At 39.0% G+C, this 19,196-nt stretch overlaps 3 protein-coding genes across 4 annotated transcripts in view; all 3 read right to left on the bottom strand.

The window, feature by feature from the left end:
* Nucleotides 1-7,785, bottom strand: part of LOC137913836 (double-stranded RNA-binding protein Staufen homolog 2-like) — a 58,128-nt gene extending 50,343 nt beyond the window's left edge. The window contains exons 1-4 of the mRNA XM_068757469.1: nucleotides 7,587-7,785; nucleotides 6,602-6,732; nucleotides 5,794-5,953; nucleotides 5,339-5,474 (exon numbers count right to left, since the gene is read on the bottom strand). Coding sequence (XP_068613570.1) covers nucleotides 5,339-5,474; nucleotides 5,794-5,953; nucleotides 6,602-6,732; nucleotides 7,587-7,785 — 626 coding nt within the window. The remainder of the gene's footprint in view (nucleotides 1-5,338; nucleotides 5,475-5,793; nucleotides 5,954-6,601; nucleotides 6,733-7,586) is intronic.
* A 3,070-nt stretch (nucleotides 7,786-10,855) lies between these two features.
* On the bottom strand, nucleotides 10,856-16,635 carry LOC137913831 (ubiquitin-conjugating enzyme E2 W). 2 transcript variants are annotated; one of them, XM_068757464.1, is made up of 6 exons: nucleotides 16,612-16,635; nucleotides 15,804-15,895; nucleotides 13,955-14,057; nucleotides 13,162-13,317; nucleotides 12,985-13,060; nucleotides 10,856-12,894 (listed from the first exon to the last, which is right to left on the bottom strand). In XM_068757464.1, exons 1-6 carry the CDS (start codon nucleotides 16,624-16,626, stop codon nucleotides 12,881-12,883), a joined length of 456 nt encoding a protein of 151 aa, XP_068613565.1. In that variant the 5' UTR covers nucleotides 16,627-16,635; the 3' UTR covers nucleotides 10,856-12,880. The 2 variants fall into 2 exon arrangements, with proteins under 2 accessions (XP_068613565.1, XP_068613566.1); XM_068757465.1 differs by having other exon boundaries at nucleotides 13,162-13,236.
* Nucleotides 16,636-17,681: 1,046 nt separating this feature from the next.
* Nucleotides 17,682-19,196, bottom strand: LOC137913838 (elongin-C). The gene is made up of 4 exons (XM_068757472.1): nucleotides 19,111-19,196; nucleotides 18,619-18,647; nucleotides 18,248-18,391; nucleotides 17,682-18,024 (listed from the first exon to the last, which is right to left on the bottom strand). The coding sequence occupies exons 2-4, from the start codon at nucleotides 18,620-18,622 to the stop codon at nucleotides 17,834-17,836; spliced, it is 339 nt and encodes a 112-aa protein (XP_068613573.1). The 5' UTR covers nucleotides 18,623-18,647; nucleotides 19,111-19,196; the 3' UTR covers nucleotides 17,682-17,833.

Raw genomic sequence — 19,196 nt, 5'->3', positions numbered from 1 at the left:
GGGAATTGGTTAAAAAGCTATTTAACAGGCCGAACTCAGTATGTAAAAATGGGAGGACATATTTCAGAAAAACTTGTTGTTTCGTGTGGTGTGCCTCAAGGGTCAGTATTGGGTCCTCAACTTTTCAATATCTATATAAATGATCTTTTCAATGTATCTAAGTTACTAAAGTTAATATTATTTGCAGATGACACAAATATTTTTTACAGTAGTGACAATGAGAGTGAACTTTTGAGTACTGTAAATGGTGAGCTCACAAAAATTAAAAAATGGATGGATAGTAATAAATTGGTTTTAAATGTGGATAAAACAAAAGTGATGATATTTGGTAAACACGAGAGTAATCCAGGAAAACAAATACAGATAGACGATGTTCAATTGGAATATGTTACTGAATATACATTTTTAGGAGTGAAAATTGATAACAAGTTGACATGGAAACCACACATCAGACATATAAAAACCAAAATTTCAAAAAACCTCTCAATTATAAATAAAGCTAAGCAATTTTTAGATCATGATGCACTCAGAACTTTATATTGTTCACTCGTACTGCCATATCTAACCTACTGTGTTGAAGTGTGGGGGAACACTTATCAGTGTACAATACACCCATTAGTCATCTTACAAAAAAGAGCAGTAAGAATCATACACAAAACTGAATTTTTATCTCATACTAATAATCTGTTTATTCAATCAAATTTATTAAAATTTAATGATCTTGTCAAATATCATACCTTGTTAATTTTATTTAAAGCATTTAACTATTCACTACCAAGTACATTACAATGTTTTTTTACATTAAGAGAGTTCCATCATGGCATAAGAGGATTTGGAAATTTTACAGTACCCAAAGTTCGAACCACCAGGAAGAGTTTTTGTTTAACCATCTGTGGGGTGAAATTGTGGAATAGCTTGCATGTTGAACATAAACAATGCAAAAATATTCAAAAATTTAAATTTACTTACAAACGCATGATTTTGATGCAGTACAGAGAGGGCGGGGCTTAATTATACTGGCTCAATATATATAGAGTTATATTTTGTAATTTATTCTATGTATGAGGGTTACTTAATTGTTTTGTTTGTTTTGCTTTTTCATCTTCATTGTGTTGTTTTTTTTTTTTCTTTTCCATTGCTGGTTGTCCAATACATGAACAATAGCAGTTGTATTATGGGGGTGGGATTTAATAAGTTTTTCTTCTTCCCACTCCTTTTCATGCACTATATAATTTATTATTGCTATTTTTGTGTACATGAACTTTGGTGGTTGTTTTGGACGTATTTGTTGGGTTTTTTTTCTTGTACGCAAAAAGGTATAAGTTTGTTTTGTTAAATTTTATTCTGCTTGAAACAAATTAATAAATAATAATAATAATAAAAAAAGAAGGGTAGAATATTATGGGAAAACATGCTTAAGAGTAGTTTGCATTTACAGAGAGATTTGTGAAGAAGCCCACTTTAGTTGTCCGACTCACCCTGCTGAGCATAATGAAACACAGTATCTCTACTGATACGACCTTTGTCGTGCAAACTGGTCCCAGGTCAGATATTGCATTCAATACTTCAGTGCAAAAGAAAAGAAGAGGGTGCGTAGTGATACGCAAACAAACAAAACTCCACTCAAAGGAGAGGAGATGAAAGAAGAGACAAGACTTCTGTGTCACCGAGTCTGTTGAGCACAAATCATTCTGAGAATTTGTTTATATTGGACCTTTATTCCACTCCTCCAGTCCAAGTCGCCTCGATAAAACATCGCTTTATGAGTTTACACCCATTTGTATAATTTGGACAGATAATCCTTTGTTCTGGCATGTCACACACCGTAATTTATTAACTGAGCAAATGCATCTGATTCACTGATGTATGCAGATTCAAGAACAAAAAATATATAATCAGAATTAATAAGAAGGCTCTGCCGCTGAAGCATTAAGCTTGTAGATTTTTGTCTGCTCCATTTCGTTTCCCCGACAGCGGTAATGATGGTATGGATAAGAGAAACCGTACATGTGGCGTGCCTGAATGAAAGAGCTTACCCTGCTACCCTGTGTGCAACCAAAGCTAAGAAACTAACATGTGTGTGAGAAAGACCGAGAAATACAAGAGGACTGACTGTGTGTGAAGGAGACATCTGATGCCTCTAATAGGAAGAGATGAGAGGAAATGTTTAATATTATTTTGTTCTTAAGAGCAGATTTGTTACTGCAGGGAACCGGCTGGCCAAATTAGATGTAGATGACAAAGTACACTTGTACGTGTGTGAGAGATCTTTGTGTGTGCGCACGCTACATGGTTCTCTGTCTGCCGTTGTCTTGACATCTTGCAGACCAGAGCGGGGATTGAATTTTTTTTTCTTCAAGGATAAGTATCTGTCCATGGCAACTGTCTCTTTGTATTTCTTACGTGAGCATTCACACGCACGCCATACACTGTGTTACTAAGGTATGGTTGTCATTTATTTTTGAAAGGACGCAGACATGACCTTGCAATTAGAAATCAAAGCCTTCATGCTTTTTGATTCTTCAACGTGCAAGAGCCAAGAAAACAGTGTTGAATGTATTTAAAGCTGAATGATCATTGCTACACCTTTATTAGTTTCACTGGAATGAGCATGATGATTGATCTTACGGTGTGCCGTGGACATAAAACGCTCCTGGTAACTTATTTATAGAACAGCGGAAGACGGCGACAGAAAATGTGAAGGAAATGTCACAGAGAAAAGCAGCCTCGGTTATCAAGTCACAATTCTTCCAAGCTGCCATAATTCACTGTCACAACCAAAAAAGGATCCAGAGGAGGTGGGCGGCCTCCGACTGTCTACTTTGCTTTCCAAAAGGGAAAGTCCAATCCAAATTCTAACTCTTACAGATACAGCCCCCCCCCACCCCCCTGGGATCGGAGCAGCAGGGAAAAAGCTGGGAGTGCCACCGATGGACTCGAGGAGCCCAGTATGAGGCAATAGAATCAGGTGTTCCAATGATAACAGGGGAATCAGTGATAGTCCATGAAAACATTGATTTCACGGCATTTCTTAACAGCAAAAATATTCAATGGATTATTCACGCGAAACGTTTGAGCTAAATTCTCAAACGCCGTTTCAGGGCTTCCCGGTAACTGATTGAATAAACCCCCAAAACACGAATCCTTTTGACTATGCTCACTCAGCATTTGAGAATGAACAATAGGTTGGGTTAGAACTTCATTATAATAGATGAATGAGTAATTTAAACACAGGCTTGGATGGTAAGAAATTATGCACAGGCCCTTCACCATAAATAAGATTCATTAAGACGCTGATAAATGCACATTTTATATTATTGCCATATTTTCTCATCCGAGCACTTTCTGAATGAATCAATAGTGGTCTCGGTGGTGATTAGAGCGCTGATGGATCAGAGCCAGGCTGCCCTTTTAATGGTGAGAATTTCCATCAACATGACTCCGGATCACTCTTATTCATCATAATAGGGAAGGACATGGGCATATGGAAACCTTAGTTTCCTTGCAGAATCATTAAGGAGACCGATTGGAGATTTGGCCTGTCATTCTGCCACACAGTCAGTCATCAGATGAAGAGAATTCATATTCAAAGGGTCTCCCTTTCATTAATCTGGGCCTCGACCACACTGAAAGACAGAGACCTAATGAAAACACAAGTGACCTTGGGAAAATAGATCCTCCTGTGTCTTGCTCTGTTGCAGACACCCACATCCCCGCTCTCGTCCTTATGAAGTGCCATAGGAAAACAAAACAGACCATGATGAACAGATACAGCCTGTCTCTTAAAAGCCCATCACTGTGACATATGACATTGACAGACAGATGCTGGGAAAACAGATTTCTTTCCTCTAACCCACAGACATTTGTCGTTCACCCCATGTTTGTTTCTCCATAGATCAAATAGTGGAAGATGTGAGCCAGATGCTAGACTGTTTGCGGAGGAGACTCGGTCACCCATCAACCTAACAGATTTACTGACTATTCTGCCAGCGTATCCACAAATAGTACGTCCCATAAAAACTGGCATGAGAACTCATACTGCAATTTTAAATGTGTCAAAGTTTATGTGAGAAACCAAATAGATGTGTACGCTTTTCAAAAATGGCCTTTTATGCTTCATGCTTCACAATAATATTGCATGGAAATACAATGGATTTATACTGCAGAGAGCCATACAAGGGGAAAATATGTCACATCCTTATGTTCCTGCCTTACATGCTACAAAATGGGTGCTCAGGCCCCCCCAAGAAAAGAAGTGCTTTTGGACTTTGAAAGTGAGGAAACACTGCCATCTGGAGGGAATAACGGCTGGCAAAAAATAACTTCATGCCCATGAATCTAATCTAAACGGATGAACACGGCCCAAGATTTTAGCCACGCTGTTGGGGACAGCTTGCGTCCTGAGGCTACATAACTCATCTGCTGTAAACGGTCTGCACAACTTTATGTCACAGCATTCTTGTGATTAAAATGATATCTGACTCGAGGGTGCAACAGTGCACCTGAAATTTGTGTTTTCCTACTCAATACATTTTTATGTATGGGATTATGTAGGGTACATTAATTACATCGCTGTGGTGTTTTAATGGCATTTTGAAAACGGCTGGATGGCTGCAGTAAAAAAAAAAAAATAAAGAAAATTGAAATAAAATGGAGAGGAAGAAAGAAACCTGACAGAGACTGAGTTCAAAGGGACCCCAGGAGGGCACGATACTCATCAGTTTAGAAGACATATGGGGAAGGGGGCCACAGCCGACACACATCTGTGCCAGAGGGATCAAAGACAACGCACTCTGAGGCCATTCGAATATCTCATCATGTCCTCATCATTTCCTCTGCGTTTAAAAAAAATGATACTGCCAAACAATGAGAGATGTAGTTAACAATAACCATTTACTATCCCCTGTAAAACATTATTTATGGATTTTGTATTGAACTCTAATAAAGGTCAACAAAAAAGCACAAACTCTCATTATAGATGATCCAATGATTTCTCTGACATTTAAATTTAAACTCCATTTTTTTTGGTCGAAAACTGAGTTGCTCGAGAACCGATGTTCCACTGGGTCACGGGTAAAATTATTTTAGATATATTTCATTTTCTTTAGCTTGGAACAACTATTTTTTGTGATATTAAGGTCTTCCTAAATGTATATTTAGAGATGAAGCATTTCATGCACTATATTTTCCATATTTATACCTGAACAGCCATCGTACCTTTGCCTGTTTGACTTTATTAATAATTTAGAATCTTTAAGAAATGCAACCTGGAAGACACAGGAAGTGTTCAAAAACAGATCCATTTTGATATTAACACAACATCTTTTCCAGAGCTCACCTTTGGTTGAACATCCCTCTGAAGTTGTAGTTGGCTCTGTAGTTGGGCATGGGCTTGGGATCCAAAGGCCTGTAGATCGCTGGCTCTCCTCTCTTCATGGCTAGACCATTCAGCTCCACCGTGGGTGTTATACTGCCTACAACAAGGGAATATAAGATTAAATGGCAGGGTACAGGATATCTGTAGTAAAGACATTGCAGTGTTTTGTAGTTGTGGACAGATTTGTGTGAAAAAATGGAGCTGTAATTATGTGGGAAACATCTTCGATATAATGAGCCAATCAGAAACAGTCTAGGATATATCACTATATGACCATAATATAATAATAATATACCCTTACTGAAAGTTTGCCTCCCATGGACCACTTTTCTAAAATATTTAATTGAAATAATTGTAATCCTTAATAGACATATTTTTGGCAGACACAAAAATCTGGTTTGTCGTCTTTGTAATACCGGGGTTGCTGTTGATGTCCACTTTAGGAGATCGGGGCGCTGGCCTGGGAAGGATACTCTCATCCAGAGCTTTGGCAGCTGTGGAGTGCTGGGCCTTTTTAATGCTGGTGCCCTCTGCCTCCCACACCTGCTCCCCAAGAGTCAGCTGGACCGTAAAGATCTGGAACAGTGGCGCCCAAAGAAAGAAGCATCCCCAAATAAAGCATGAAAAGAATTCGAGAGTCACCGGAGGGAAATGTCAGTGCAACATAATGTCAACACTGTGACTTCGTCACGTTCTGTTATATTCTTCATTTCAGTGTTAATCCTGTTCTAGCCAGCATAGCATTGGTGGTTTTTGGATTTTGCGCCACTGTCGCAAGTGTGAACATTTTGTGACAATGTTCACACCACACACAAATCCTTGTATGGTTTCTGCTAGTCACCATATTTCTTGTCCTCCAACCACCTCATAATTTCGTTTTGTGCTATGTTTGTGCCTGCTGCTCACCAAGTCCTCAACGAGAAAGCTCTCCCTTTTTATCCTACAATAAACACGGCGTTGGCGTAATGTTCGCCATTGTGAAATACAGATTGAAACACTGGAAGAATAAAACACAACTTTTGAAAAAATAAACCTACCGGTACGCCTTCTTTTTTCCCCAGAAACGTTGTTATAACCTCTTCAAATTCCAGACACTTAAATCTTAAAACATTTATTTATGTTTCAAGACATTTTGCTGATCGAAATCGTCAGTACTTTGCCGATACAACAGATGAAAAGCACCTTCTTCTTTTTTTAACTTTAAGTACTAAAGCTATTCCTTACCTTTGAATGTGCAGGCCCTCTCTCATTGAGGAGCTTGTACTGTGGTTGGATTCTATTAAAACGGGCTAACTCATTCACCAAACACATTGGAGTTTTCTCTTTAGGGTTTGCCATGTTGTCCTGGGGTGGGCCTAAAATAGAGCACAGCAGAGCATGTGGTACAATAATCAACACGATTACAGTCCGAGAAAATATTATGTACATGGAGGATAGTTGTGTATTGTTAGATTAAATGTGAACAATTTAGTGTCAGATCACGTGACAATGCCAAACAAGATTATTTTTTTAAACCTGTAAATAGCTTGTCTTGTTAAAAATAATTACCTCCGTGTAAACGACAGGTGGATGATTTGCAATTATGAAAATATGTGAAACTGGCATGACCGTAACCTTTATTTTCTTTACACCGAATGCGAGTGATGATTACAGTAATAGAGATGCAATTTAGGTGAATGAAAAGTGCATACTTTGAAATAATATTCAGGAAAATAAGAGGATTCATTTTTATAGACACGTTTAGAATATTTAATCTGAAAGATTTTAAACTCGTTCATTTGTGTGTGTGTGTGTGTGTGTATTTTTATTTGGGAACAACACTTATCCTCATGTGGGTTTCTGGTGTGTGCAGCCCGTCACTGATTAAGCATAAAGAAGGTTTGAGACAGGGCTGTGGATTTTGAGAATACATTGTCGGTCTTTGCATCTATACTCTTGTATTCTTAGATATAAATATATTTATTACAACCACTCAATAACTGTAGAATACCAGCCAATGTGCGGCAGTGAAATATTTACTCACTCTTGTAATGCCTATGGCAATTCAAGTTTTTTTTTTTTTTGAAGGGCAGATAACATGTAAACAATTCATTATTTGATTAACAAGTCAAATAAACCAATTATCACAATAATAAGCAAGACTCTAAAAGCACTGAAAAAACAATCACTTCATTTTCACTGGAGGACAAGAACTCTACTGGCATTCTACCTGTTGATGCGGCAGACGCAGGAGCGTCCCCATATCCGACTGCAGGAGCAGGGCAGGCGGGTGTGGGGCTAGGACATGCTCCATTGAGGGAGGGCTGCAGACCCACTGATCCTGGGCTGGCCATGGCCGCCGGGGCAACTCCTGGGGAGAGGCCAGGACCAGCCAGGGGTGCTGAAGTCTGTACTTTCACTTGAGCCATGCTCTATTCCTGACAACAAGTAACAACTCAATGAAGCATTTCAATGGCATCAGCAATTATATAATATATTCAAGTCACTTTAAGCAGACTAGCATGAGACACCATGTTCATAATAAGAAATGTATCATGTATTGACACATTTCTGTGGTCTTGGACTTCAAAATGAGCAGTCCTCATTCTATCGCACAATCTGAGCCCCGGGCAGCTAATACACCCCAGACAATAAAGCTTTATTTGAATGAGCGTTACTGCTGCTAAGCTCCCCGGAAAAAAAGAGAAATTCCAGCGGTAGCAGGCTCAACAAGACGATGAACTCAGAGCATATTTTATTTACGACTATATTAGGCTTTGTGAAATAGAAGTATGTTAAGATGAACGACAGAGAGGGCCAACCAGTATGTTAAAAGTAAAATAAAACCCAGATTAACTTTATCTTTTGGTGCATTCATGCAATATTGGGCTGAATGCAGTTATACACAGGCCTTGTGACTATGCAAGTAAAAAAAAATAAATACATACCAGCATGTATTTTCCCTTAATCATAGATAGAGAGGATTAAAAATATTCTACGAATTACAGTTATAAAAAGGAAAACACGCCCACATGACTTAGGAGACCAATCGTGACGTTGTAGTCACGGCTTGTGTAGCCCTTCCATAAACCAAAAACCAACTATGAAGAAGGCCTGCGTTGGATCAAATTTTGTGGAAGACCACATGACCAGTTGAATCCATCAAGAAAGTGAAATGAAGAACATAAATAAATAAAAAACAGTCATCTATGCTGAAGTAATGAACAACTACTAACGTAACACAGACAATCATGGTCTACAATAGAGCTTGAGTTACACTACCGTAGGCTTAGGGCTTATGTTAGGAGCTCCTGATAAAGAGATGGATCCAAGTACAGTTATTATTCTGGTTTTATTAGTGTTGGGGCTGACTCACTCTGTCAGATTTAATGTGGTTAACCTAATATTTTTGACGGGTAACCACGTCACCGATCTATCATGGCGTTTATAGCTAATGACTGTATTCAGGGATGAATATGAAGCAACTGGACTTCTTATTTAAAATGTTTTACACCCCATCCAAGACGCTTCCCTCAGTTCTGGACTGGCAGATCCAAGTGCTGGATCATATTTTTTAATGAACATGTAATCTACAAAACTAAATTTAGAGCATTAAAAACACCTGTCTTTCACCAATTTCTTATTTTGATTGGAAACAGGTTTTAAATATTATAAAGGCTTAATTTTTTTTTTGCATACTTGAATTTTCAGTGCAAATGAACACATAAATATGCTAGTTACTCTCACTTTTGCACTGAATCAATAAAAAGCTTTTTGCTCCACTGCTCATATTTTCGACACACCTCATCCGACCCCTGGCTACATCAAAAAGCTTTCTCGCTTTTCTTCCTCTCACTCTTGCAGCAACACGCAGATAAAACGCCAAACGCCATCCAGAGCGCATTTTGCCTGACAGCAAGTTAAATGTCGAGGTGACGCTGTTTGATCATTAAAGGGTGGCGAGCAGAGCCCGTCTGCAAACCTCTCAACCTGAAACACAGCCTAGCAGGGAAGCTAACGACAGCGACGAGGAAAAACGGCATTTCCTGCAAATGTCAGCTCCTAAATTCGGCCACGCAGAACTGATTTCGTGTTTCTGCTGTCGTGGATGTGCTCGTGTGGTTTCTCCTGATGAACGGAGCGGCTTTTAGCCTCCAGCAACGCCAAGTTTTTAGCCGGTTAATGCTCATCATGGCTGATCGGCCGAGCACCCTTCTTTGCTAGCGTCTCCCTTTCGTCCAGTCTTACGCGGCGGTCTGGGCGATTACAGACCACCGCAACATCACGCACGGAGCGGCGACAGTTTGACGGATATTCAAGAGGCTCTCCCAAAACAAAGGGACAAATATTCCAGATTGTTTTTACCTTTGTCCTGGGCCAGACCCCAGTTACACCTCCGACATTGGCAAACACTAAAGAGAACTGGATGGAAGAGGGGAACAGACCACATTTTTTTTTGTCTCGGGAAAACATTAAAATTTGACGGTTTAGAGGGAAGAGACTTGTTATTTTTGTATATTAAGTACGAAGTTTGTATTTTCTTTGTGAACAGCGACACGTGTTCCACACCTCACTGCATCGTTGTGACAGTTCAAGGGGAAGCTTGAATGAATCAATCACCCGCAGGGAGGCGAATGGTTCAGTCCGGGTTCGCTTCCTCAGAGCACGAAACAGCGCAACTTTGATTCAGAACAAAAATGAACCTTTTCAAACTTGATTTCTATGGAAGGAAGCCCAAAAGATTGATAAATAAATAAAAACATAATTTTGAAATAAATAACATTTTGATAATTATCAGACAAATATATAATATGGTCATTAATTGATGAAATAAGGTATTACGAATTATATTTTACTATTCTTTAATATCTAATTATTATAATTATATTATATCAATCACTCAATCAAATCTTTATTGCAGACACAATCTGCAAAATCATAATTAAATATTTCATAATTATTTTAACAATGCCATACTTTTAAATAATGACTTTCTATTTGTTTTCCACTACTTTATGACACAAAAACGAAGTCTATTTTTTTTTATATAATGTCCTTTTCCACAATAACCTTTTTATTTCATAATGTTGTATTTCAGCAGAACGACTTGGTCTGTCAATCATAGCTAGTGGGTTGGACCTCTGCTCGAACCTTCCAGATCGATTAGTTTTCCTACACATGGCCGTCCTCTCAGCGGCTATCTTCAGGACCAGCAATCAGGAGAAGAGATGACAGTCTTCAGCAGTGTTTCTGCAGCTCTGCTGACTCCAGTGCAGTCTGTCAAGGATCAGACAATCACTTAACAGGCTCCGCCTTATGTGCTTTGATAAAACATGGTCATGAATGCATCAAAAACATTGATAATAGGTTATGTTTTTAAAAGCCCTCATTTTTTATTTATTAACTATTTAAATAGAATTTGTCAGCATGAAATAAAAGATTTGCAAGATACAGGAAATAATGATTATATACACATTTTGGACACACACCCAGCTTGAATGAAAGTGAATCTTTGCTTTTATTATAGATTATGAAAATGAACAGGCACCTATTACATGGAGCTTGAACATCCCAGAACAAAATTTCAAATATAAGTTACACACACTCAGTGTTGAGCACTCATCACCCTGTGAATTAAACATACAAACAGAAAAAATTGGAAGATTAAAAAAAAACAACCGTATTCACTTGTATGTTTTTTCTTCTCTTTCGATACACTGAGGGGTGAAGGCTTCTCATCTTCAAACTCTTTTCACGTCTGCATTTACACAATCATCTGAATCCTATTTTCCGTCAGCAGCAGACAAGACCGTTACATTGAATCTAATAAAATATACGTTGGTTAAATAGATATCCTTAAGTTATCAATATAATCGTCGAGACAGCAGCGTCCTGTGGAAATATCCTCAGTATACAGACTAGCATCACATTCACTCAAGTTCATTCAAGAAATAATGCAAAAAAAGCAATACAAACAACCAAAGATGGAAAATTCAAGTATGTCTGACTGGATGGCCATGAAGATCTCTTCAGGGATGGAGTGATTACTGTCTGAAACGACAGAGCCACACAGCATCTGGAGCTGAGGTTTGCAATATCCATCCCATAAACCATGACCTATGTTATGGAAAGACCAAAAGATATGACAATGTCTGATGCCAATGAGAAACAGCAGGGTTTGAGATTACATGCACCCCCACTGTAAGACTACTAAATGCTTTTGTTTTTTTTAACCAACAGTAGTGTTTGCTGCCATCTATATACATTCTGATTAGCAAAAGATGCAGGCCAACATCCAAATTTATCATTCTGCTCGAAAGCAAATGCAGCCTCTGCTAATTTCTTTCACATCACCCAACAGTTTAAAGACTTATATACACAAATAGTTCCAGACATGTTATACCTTTACAATACAACAGTCTCTTTTGGTGAAAATATAGATAAATTCAAAATATATGATTGGTATCTTTTTAGAGAAGATCTCTTTATTGGAAAAAGTACCTGAGCCAAATCTCTAACCAAGGGGAGAGCACTAAAACATATATAAAGACTCTCCTTTTCTTCATTCAAAATCATCCTAGAGCGCAAAGATTGAAATTATATAACACACAAAAAAATATATATACTGACGCATCAAATCAACCCTCATTTCTTGTTAAGAATCAGCAAGTTGGAAAAACAGTAAAGAAAATAAACAAATCAGATCAATTTAAAATTTCAGAAGATTAGAACATGTACTTAAAAAGTAGCACACAAACAAACTGGAAAAACGCAGTAACGTGTTTACAACAACGGAAGAGTGGCTGCTGCACACCTTCATTTGGTGATTTGAGCCCAACCTTTCAACCAGGTGTGCACAGCTTATCAGCCGACCAAGAGAGCCATCACTATATTTGTTCCCATCTGTACCGACATTCTGTCAAACGGGAAGTACTGCAGCCGTTGTTTAAGATGAAAGATGGAGAAAATGGCATTTTGCAAGCAAAAACCATTTAACATGACAAAAGAAATGGGGGACTGCTTAAAGTCCAGATGCAATTTTGGGGCTAATATACATACAGTGCTGTTTTAACATCATCCTCTCACAGTGCATTAAATAAAAGAAGAGAGACAGATGAAGCATTTTCTTGGGGTTTTGACGGTCAAATCCCATCCGGGAAATGATTACGTTTGGATTACTCTTTGCGGGCCCAAGCATGCTTCTGTCAGTTATTATTGCACAACACAAGGACTTTGAAAAGCACCCACACTCAAATAATAAGGTAACAATATTAATCTTAAAACAGGAACTTTAATCACCTCACTACAAATCCACATTGCTGTGCTCGCTCTCTGCATTACAACCTTTTGCTTGGGCGCATCCGAATATTCCGTAATTTCCGTTTCCGACAAAAACATGCATCCAAACTGTCCATGGGGGAAAATGCAGCCAAGAGTCTCCAGCACACCGTGTCCTCAATTCCAGTCAAAGGTCAGAGTTCAAAGACTGAATGATTAAAAAGTGCTATACGCAAAGTGTGGACATTAGCATGCATCATCTGTAAGGGAAAACAGAAATAATTAAAACGTTTGAAAATAATGACTTTAATGTCAACCGAGAAAAAATGTAAAAAGCCGAAAACGCTTACCATGATACCACCATTTTGTCTTCTTTGGATTTTTGTTACACGTTCTTACATAAAAGGAGTTATCAGGCGGGCGTCTCTGCAAAAGAACAGTCAGAGTTTGTTAACATTTGAGAGGTGCATCATTTACAGGAATAAATGCTTTTGCAGCCCATTTGTCACCAATTGCCGGCGACCTACCTTTTCTTTGCAGCTCGACAACATGCTGATAATGCTAAGACAGACGGATTGCACTGAGAGGGCTGGTGACCAATCCTCCGTGAGTATAGACAGACAGATGTGACCATTACTATACACGTGAGGATGGATAGGTATATTCTCTCCTGTGAACATTACCTGGAATGAAAAGAGAGATGTAAATCAGCAGTGATGAAGATAACTTTATATGTTCTTATAATAAAACTTTTCTTTCTTTTACTGAAGGCATGCCAGATAACTCTTTCAGTGGGTGTTTTTCATGAAAGACTAAAAATGAGACTTGTTGTATAAAGTCATGCTTAAGTCCTGAACGCCAGCGTTAATGGTAAATGGACTGGGCTTATATAACGCTTTCTACAGCTTCATGGTGCTCAAAGCGATTTACAAAGCCTCACAGAAATCAGTTCAGTTCACATTTAACAAACATAAATATCTTAAAACCAATACACTTAATTTTTCATGTCTGCATTTATATTTAAAAAAAAAGCCTTGTATTCCTAAAAATATTTGCGACTCAAGTAAATGTCTATTTTACACTGAATTCACTTAAACAATTATTTAAAGATTGAAACTATAGTTTCTTTGGAGTTTGATTCTGTCTTCTTTTGTGTGGCTTATTTTTTTCCCACAAAGCACCTTGAGCATCAAGGTTGAAACATACTGACATCTCAGGGCAACATGATAAATGGATTGGACTAACAAAGCAGTTTTAAAACATGTTCTTGAAAAAACAAAGTACCATGTTATTTACCTACAGACACTTAACGTTACTTACCTGAGGTGAATCAAAGGGATATCGACCACTAAATTTGAAAAGCAGCTGAAATTTCTCTCCTTCATACATGGTGCCAGGAGCTCCCTCCATGTCTATAATCCACCTAAAGAAAAGACAACACATGTTGATCACTTCCCACAAACAAAAACAGCTACAATGACTTCAACTGGTAAACACAGGCATCTCTCTCTCTCTCACACACACACACACACACACACACACACACACACAGGCTGTCGACCCTTATTTTATTATCTTCACATGAATATGCTGCATGTTCTGCTCGTGAGTTGCAGGGATCAGATTTCATTGTCATTACATGCTCCAGTAAGTACTCCATGGCATCAAAAGCGTCGAGTTCGACTGATTGCAGTGATATTCGATATTCATCTGAGCTATAACAGTGGTTTCGTAATAATGTGACGCTCTATTGATCTTGTGGACAAAATACATTTACGCCTCTGTGGCCTGGCAACAGAACTCCACTGACCAAACTCTGAGGGATTCACCATCTTCCTCAGAATGGAAGATACAGCAATAACAAACACAGGGGGGTTATTATCATACAGGTAGATATTGCTTCACTGGCTAAGAAGAAACTATTTTAGTGCAGTGGAGAACATTTATAGAGATTGGCTGGTTTAGGTTGAACCGTCAGAGGCGGGGAAAAAGAACAGCATCACAAGTTCTGGCCTCATTTCTTTGATGCAAGTCGTGCAGATCGGACACCATTAAGACATGCTGCTGTCGTTCCCGGGTTATAGTATTGTGCCTCTTTCAAAAGTAGCCTCAGGCTGGTAATCATTTAGGCCTACATAAAAGGTTAATCTTTTTTTTTTTCCATTCTTATTAAGTCCAAAGGGCTCAGGGCATCTGACTTAGAGGAGGCAGTATCATGAAACACAACAATCTGACAATCAGCATTGACAGACAAAGTCTGCAATACAAACAAAAGCTACTGAACTAGTCGTACTTGTACACCGTATCAACGTCACAAGAACAAACGCACTGGTGACTTCTTCCCACCACTTGATCTTTATGATCGGCTTTTATATAAAACAGAGCGTATGGCTCCTTTTACTGCAAAAAGGTGATAAATCCACACTGTCAATCACGATGAATAGAAACCAACTCAAACTCTGCGCAGCTTTATTTGTTAAAGACAAAATGCCAGCCACCCATAAATACCTTTGCGATCCTGAGATGCACAAAAGCAGAAGCCAGCTGAACTGGTTCAGAGGCTTGTCAGTTGCACAACACACTATCATTCACGCAACCTGGTCAAAAACATATATATATATATATTAACAACGTAGAACATTCGTATGTATTGCTGCGTTAAGATGCGATAACGCTGGACAGCTGGGACGTTCATAACCATGTGACTAGCTCTCAGACTCACAATGCATCCATTTTACGAGGCCACGACTGTGTTGGTCTTTACCTCAGACCAATCTGACTCACCCGCAGCAATTTAATAGAACCGAGGAACCCAGACAGAAAGGTCAGCCACGCAGCTCCTGCTGCTTGCTAAGGTAACCCAGACCAACCCCAAGCGAACCAATCAATATTTTACGAGTAGTGACGCTGTTCATTAGAGATAGTCTGAGGGGGGGGGGGGGGGGCAGAGCTGCCAGGCACTGAAACGACACCGATTGTCTGGCAAGGCTCCAAGATCTTTGAGCCTATGCATGTGTGGCACCGAGCAGGCTCACCGCACAGCACTGTTGTAGGGATGAAGCGGAACCCAATTGGACCCGGGCTTGTTTATTCAGTGATGTAAACATTCCTACCCGAACTGACCGTCTTAAGTGCATATCAATGGCGTGAAATAACAGCCAGAACTTACTGTGTGATGGTGTTCTGTACGCTCTTTTCATTTAGAGTCATTCCTGGGGGTGGATCATTCTGCAGAGCTAATAATTCCTTTTGTAGCCTTTTCTGTTGGAGAGAATGCGTTTGAGGTTCCGCCACACACAAAACCCGTACAGGAAAGCACAAACCAGACAATGAGAAATACTTCCGGTTCATGTTTCATTACGCGAGTCCCAAAAAACGGGGACAATACCAAGGATGAATGTACGTTCTGTGTCACTTCCCAACGGCGTGGCCGCGGCTAACGTTCTGAATCTGAGCGGAGTACATTTGTAGTTTTAGGAGAGCCCAATCCTGATTTGACCATCCTCCTCGTAACGCAGCTAATCCATCTTGAGAACGTGATACTCCTGTTCGTTTAAGAAGGAAACCATCAACTCGTTCTGCGCTGGCTCGCTAGCTAGCTAACGAACGTCAGCGGCGAATAACAGCTGGCGCTCTAGAGATTTAAGGAGGACTGCGTAGTCAGAATAACAGATTCCTCAAACTGTCTTTCATGTATTGTTGTTAAAACATTAATGACCTCTAATCCTCACGCAGATACTGGAAGCTGCCTTTTACACGAGCCTTGAAGCGGCTGATAATGATGCTAGCTGTATTGCTAAGCAAGCGCTAACCCTGAATAGTTGAGGTTAAATGTCGTCGCTTTTACTTTACCGTCGTCACTTCTCCGAAAAACTGTGTGTGTCTAAAGAAGGTAGTTTATAAGCTAAACGAAAAGACAAACACACAGTGGTGGCGTAAATTTACACAAATACGCTCGCTGCCAATAGTAGTCCTACCTGCATCGACGCCATGATGGAAACCCCCCCTGCACCAGCGCAGAGTGCAGGACTGTACGTCACGGGGTCACGTGACGTGAGAAGTTGTTTTGAAGATGTTTTTTTTTTTCACCTTCATTTTAACTGATTAAAATAATAAATATGTGGATAAACAGGAGACGATCAGGGCGTGCGGAGCAGATTGTTATTATTATTCCCAAGTTATTTCATTTATTAATTATGACGCTCATCTTTTTATTATATTGGATGGAAATGTTGGTGTTTGGGCAGGCTTCTCTGATTTTCTTTTTGCGAGAAGTGTGGAGTCTGAAAATGACCCAACTCATTCCAATCATAATCACAACAGGGATGCTGAAGTCCTGGAGCCTCAATTCAAACCTTTTAAAATCCTGTGGGGTTAGTTTAGTAGTGTGTTCATGCACCAGCACTGGACAGCAAACATCCTCCACATGAGCTCTGACTGAAAAGCGTGCCGCCATTCCAAAGGCTAAAATTAGGAGGTTATGACGGTCCATGAAGAGAAGTACTGCGTTAATTGCACACACCGATCAGTGTACTTTCAATTAAAAATTGCATAACTGTTAAACGCTATTTAACCCCTCTATATAAAACAATTGACAACTCTTGAGACATACAATTCAAATTTGCCAAAGTTGTACAATTTGTAAATTAAACTCAACAGTCTTGTTTTGAAAATTATCATTCAAAGACTAAATTTGATAAATATTCACCTTATTTTCCAAATATCTATATGTTGTGTAATGAGCAGCCACTTTCCTCTGTGCTAAATCAACCATGTCCAACTTTGAATCACATATTTTAGTGCAACCTCTCTCCACCAAATACTAGCTACTTCTAATATTTTACTTGAGCTAGATCAAAGCATATACAGGATGATGCAAACTTAGAAAATGTGATATCAAAAGTCATAGTCATAAGTAACTAGCAACTGGCAAGCAAAACTCCCACCAAACAAGTCTTTATTGAGCTGGAGAGCTGAGTGAGTAAATGTATATGAGTAAAAGAGACATTTGTCTTATTCAGGGGGGGAAAGCAATACAGCCACGGTATAAATTTGAAATCCTTTAATATTAATACAATTATAACAGAGGCAGGTGCGAACATGCTCATATTTTCATATGATGTAATTTGAAAACGTTTAAATATTCAAAAACAAACAAAACTTAAAAGTGTTTTAAGCCGTTACATCATCGCCATCATTTTAACAATCCAGAAAGTTTGCGGCCATGAGCAGTTCCAGCGCAATCTCCGGAGCAATAGGGAATTCGGGGATTTCTGTAGAGCTGTTGGTGTAGCGGACCTTATAGGTGAAGTACATGCAAACCTTGGACAGAACATGAGATGGAATCTCCCTGAAGTTCACTTCATTGGTTTCATTCTCAGCAAACTGACCTGTAGTTGAAATGTTACACTGTGTGTCAAGAGTAGAGATCACTTTAGACAAACATGTTTGAGCGCTAACAAAACGGCTGTATGTAAAGGAAACACAGTGCCAGCTCCTGGGCAGGGAGAAATAACTGCTAAACAAAAATAACTATAGCTGGCTAAATCTCACAACAAGTAAGCAAGTACATTTTAATACTATATATACACACACAGTTTCTCGAGACCTTACCTGGTCCACTTAACATAGCTTTAATAGTCCCAGACGTCAAGGCGTGTTCTCGTTTCACAATAAATTCATGGCCATCTGATGAGATCAACTTCACATACATGGCATCTGGCCCTTCACAGCCACCATAGGTTCTATCTTCTCCATCTGGCAAGCAGGACAAACCACGTGTACAACAAATGCGTGTATACCACACAAAAATAACACCAACTGCAATGGCGTCAGTGATTGGATAGGATTTGCCCATATAAAAAAGGAATTATACCTGTGACAAGGCACGCAAATTAATTTCATGTGAACAGACAGCAATAAAACAGAATTATATATTTAAGGGGAAAGTACAAAATAATAGATTATTTATGTCAGTTACTCACCCATCCTGCTTCCGATATTTGTGTTAAACCTGAACGGGAACATTAAAAAAAAAGATATCGTCTTAACACAAAATCCATCGAATACATATTCTAAATCACACAGACCATAGACGCACAGTTTTAAGCAGCAAAATAATCACATCGACGTTAAGATTTGGCTAAACGGGGCCTTATCGCTTCAGCTACTTTTAATAAAAATCAACGTATATAGTTAGCCGACTCCTAAAAATGTATGTTACTATAATTGAAATACACAATACCCAAGCACACAGTCAGCTAATTTATCACAGCTTTTCTAAACATCCGAAATGTTTTGAGTTCGCAGCATAGTTCGTTAGCCTGCACTGGATACCAAGCTAACAAACCAAGTGTCAAGTGAACAATATTCTGTTTGATAGAGTATTTAGTAACTAATTTAATACATTTGATTTAGATTAAAGAGTTCGAAAATCACTGGCACACATCCAGTAATCAGACGGTACTCTCTCTTACCACTCTATTGTAGAAAATGAACTGCAGATCTCGGTTGGCGTTAGCTACCTGGCTTCGAATCCTCGGAACTGGTTTGCAGGCACACC

Source organism: Brachionichthys hirsutus, unplaced genomic scaffold (genome assembly GCF_040956055.1).
Source record: "Brachionichthys hirsutus isolate HB-005 unplaced genomic scaffold, CSIRO-AGI_Bhir_v1 contig_424, whole genome shotgun sequence".
Lineage (NCBI taxonomy): Eukaryota > Metazoa > Chordata > Actinopteri > Lophiiformes > Brachionichthyidae > Brachionichthys > Brachionichthys hirsutus.
This window is presented reverse-complemented; position numbering and strand designations above follow the sequence as displayed.

Coding starts and splice junctions, on each gene's coding strand:
- LOC137913831 (XM_068757464.1), bottom strand. Junction 14,058..15,803: donor GTACAGAACACCATCACACA/GTAAGTTCTGGC, acceptor TCTTTTCTTTAG/GTGGATTATAGACATGGAGG. Junction 13,061..13,161: donor TGTCGAGCTGCAAAGAAAAG/GTAGGTCGCCGG, acceptor GTTCTTTTGCAG/AGACGCCCGCCTGATAACTC.
- LOC137913838 (XM_068757472.1), bottom strand. Junction 18,025..18,247: donor AGCTATGTTAAGTGGACCAG/GTAAGGTCTCGA, acceptor TTTCAACTACAG/GTCAGTTTGCTGAGAATGAA.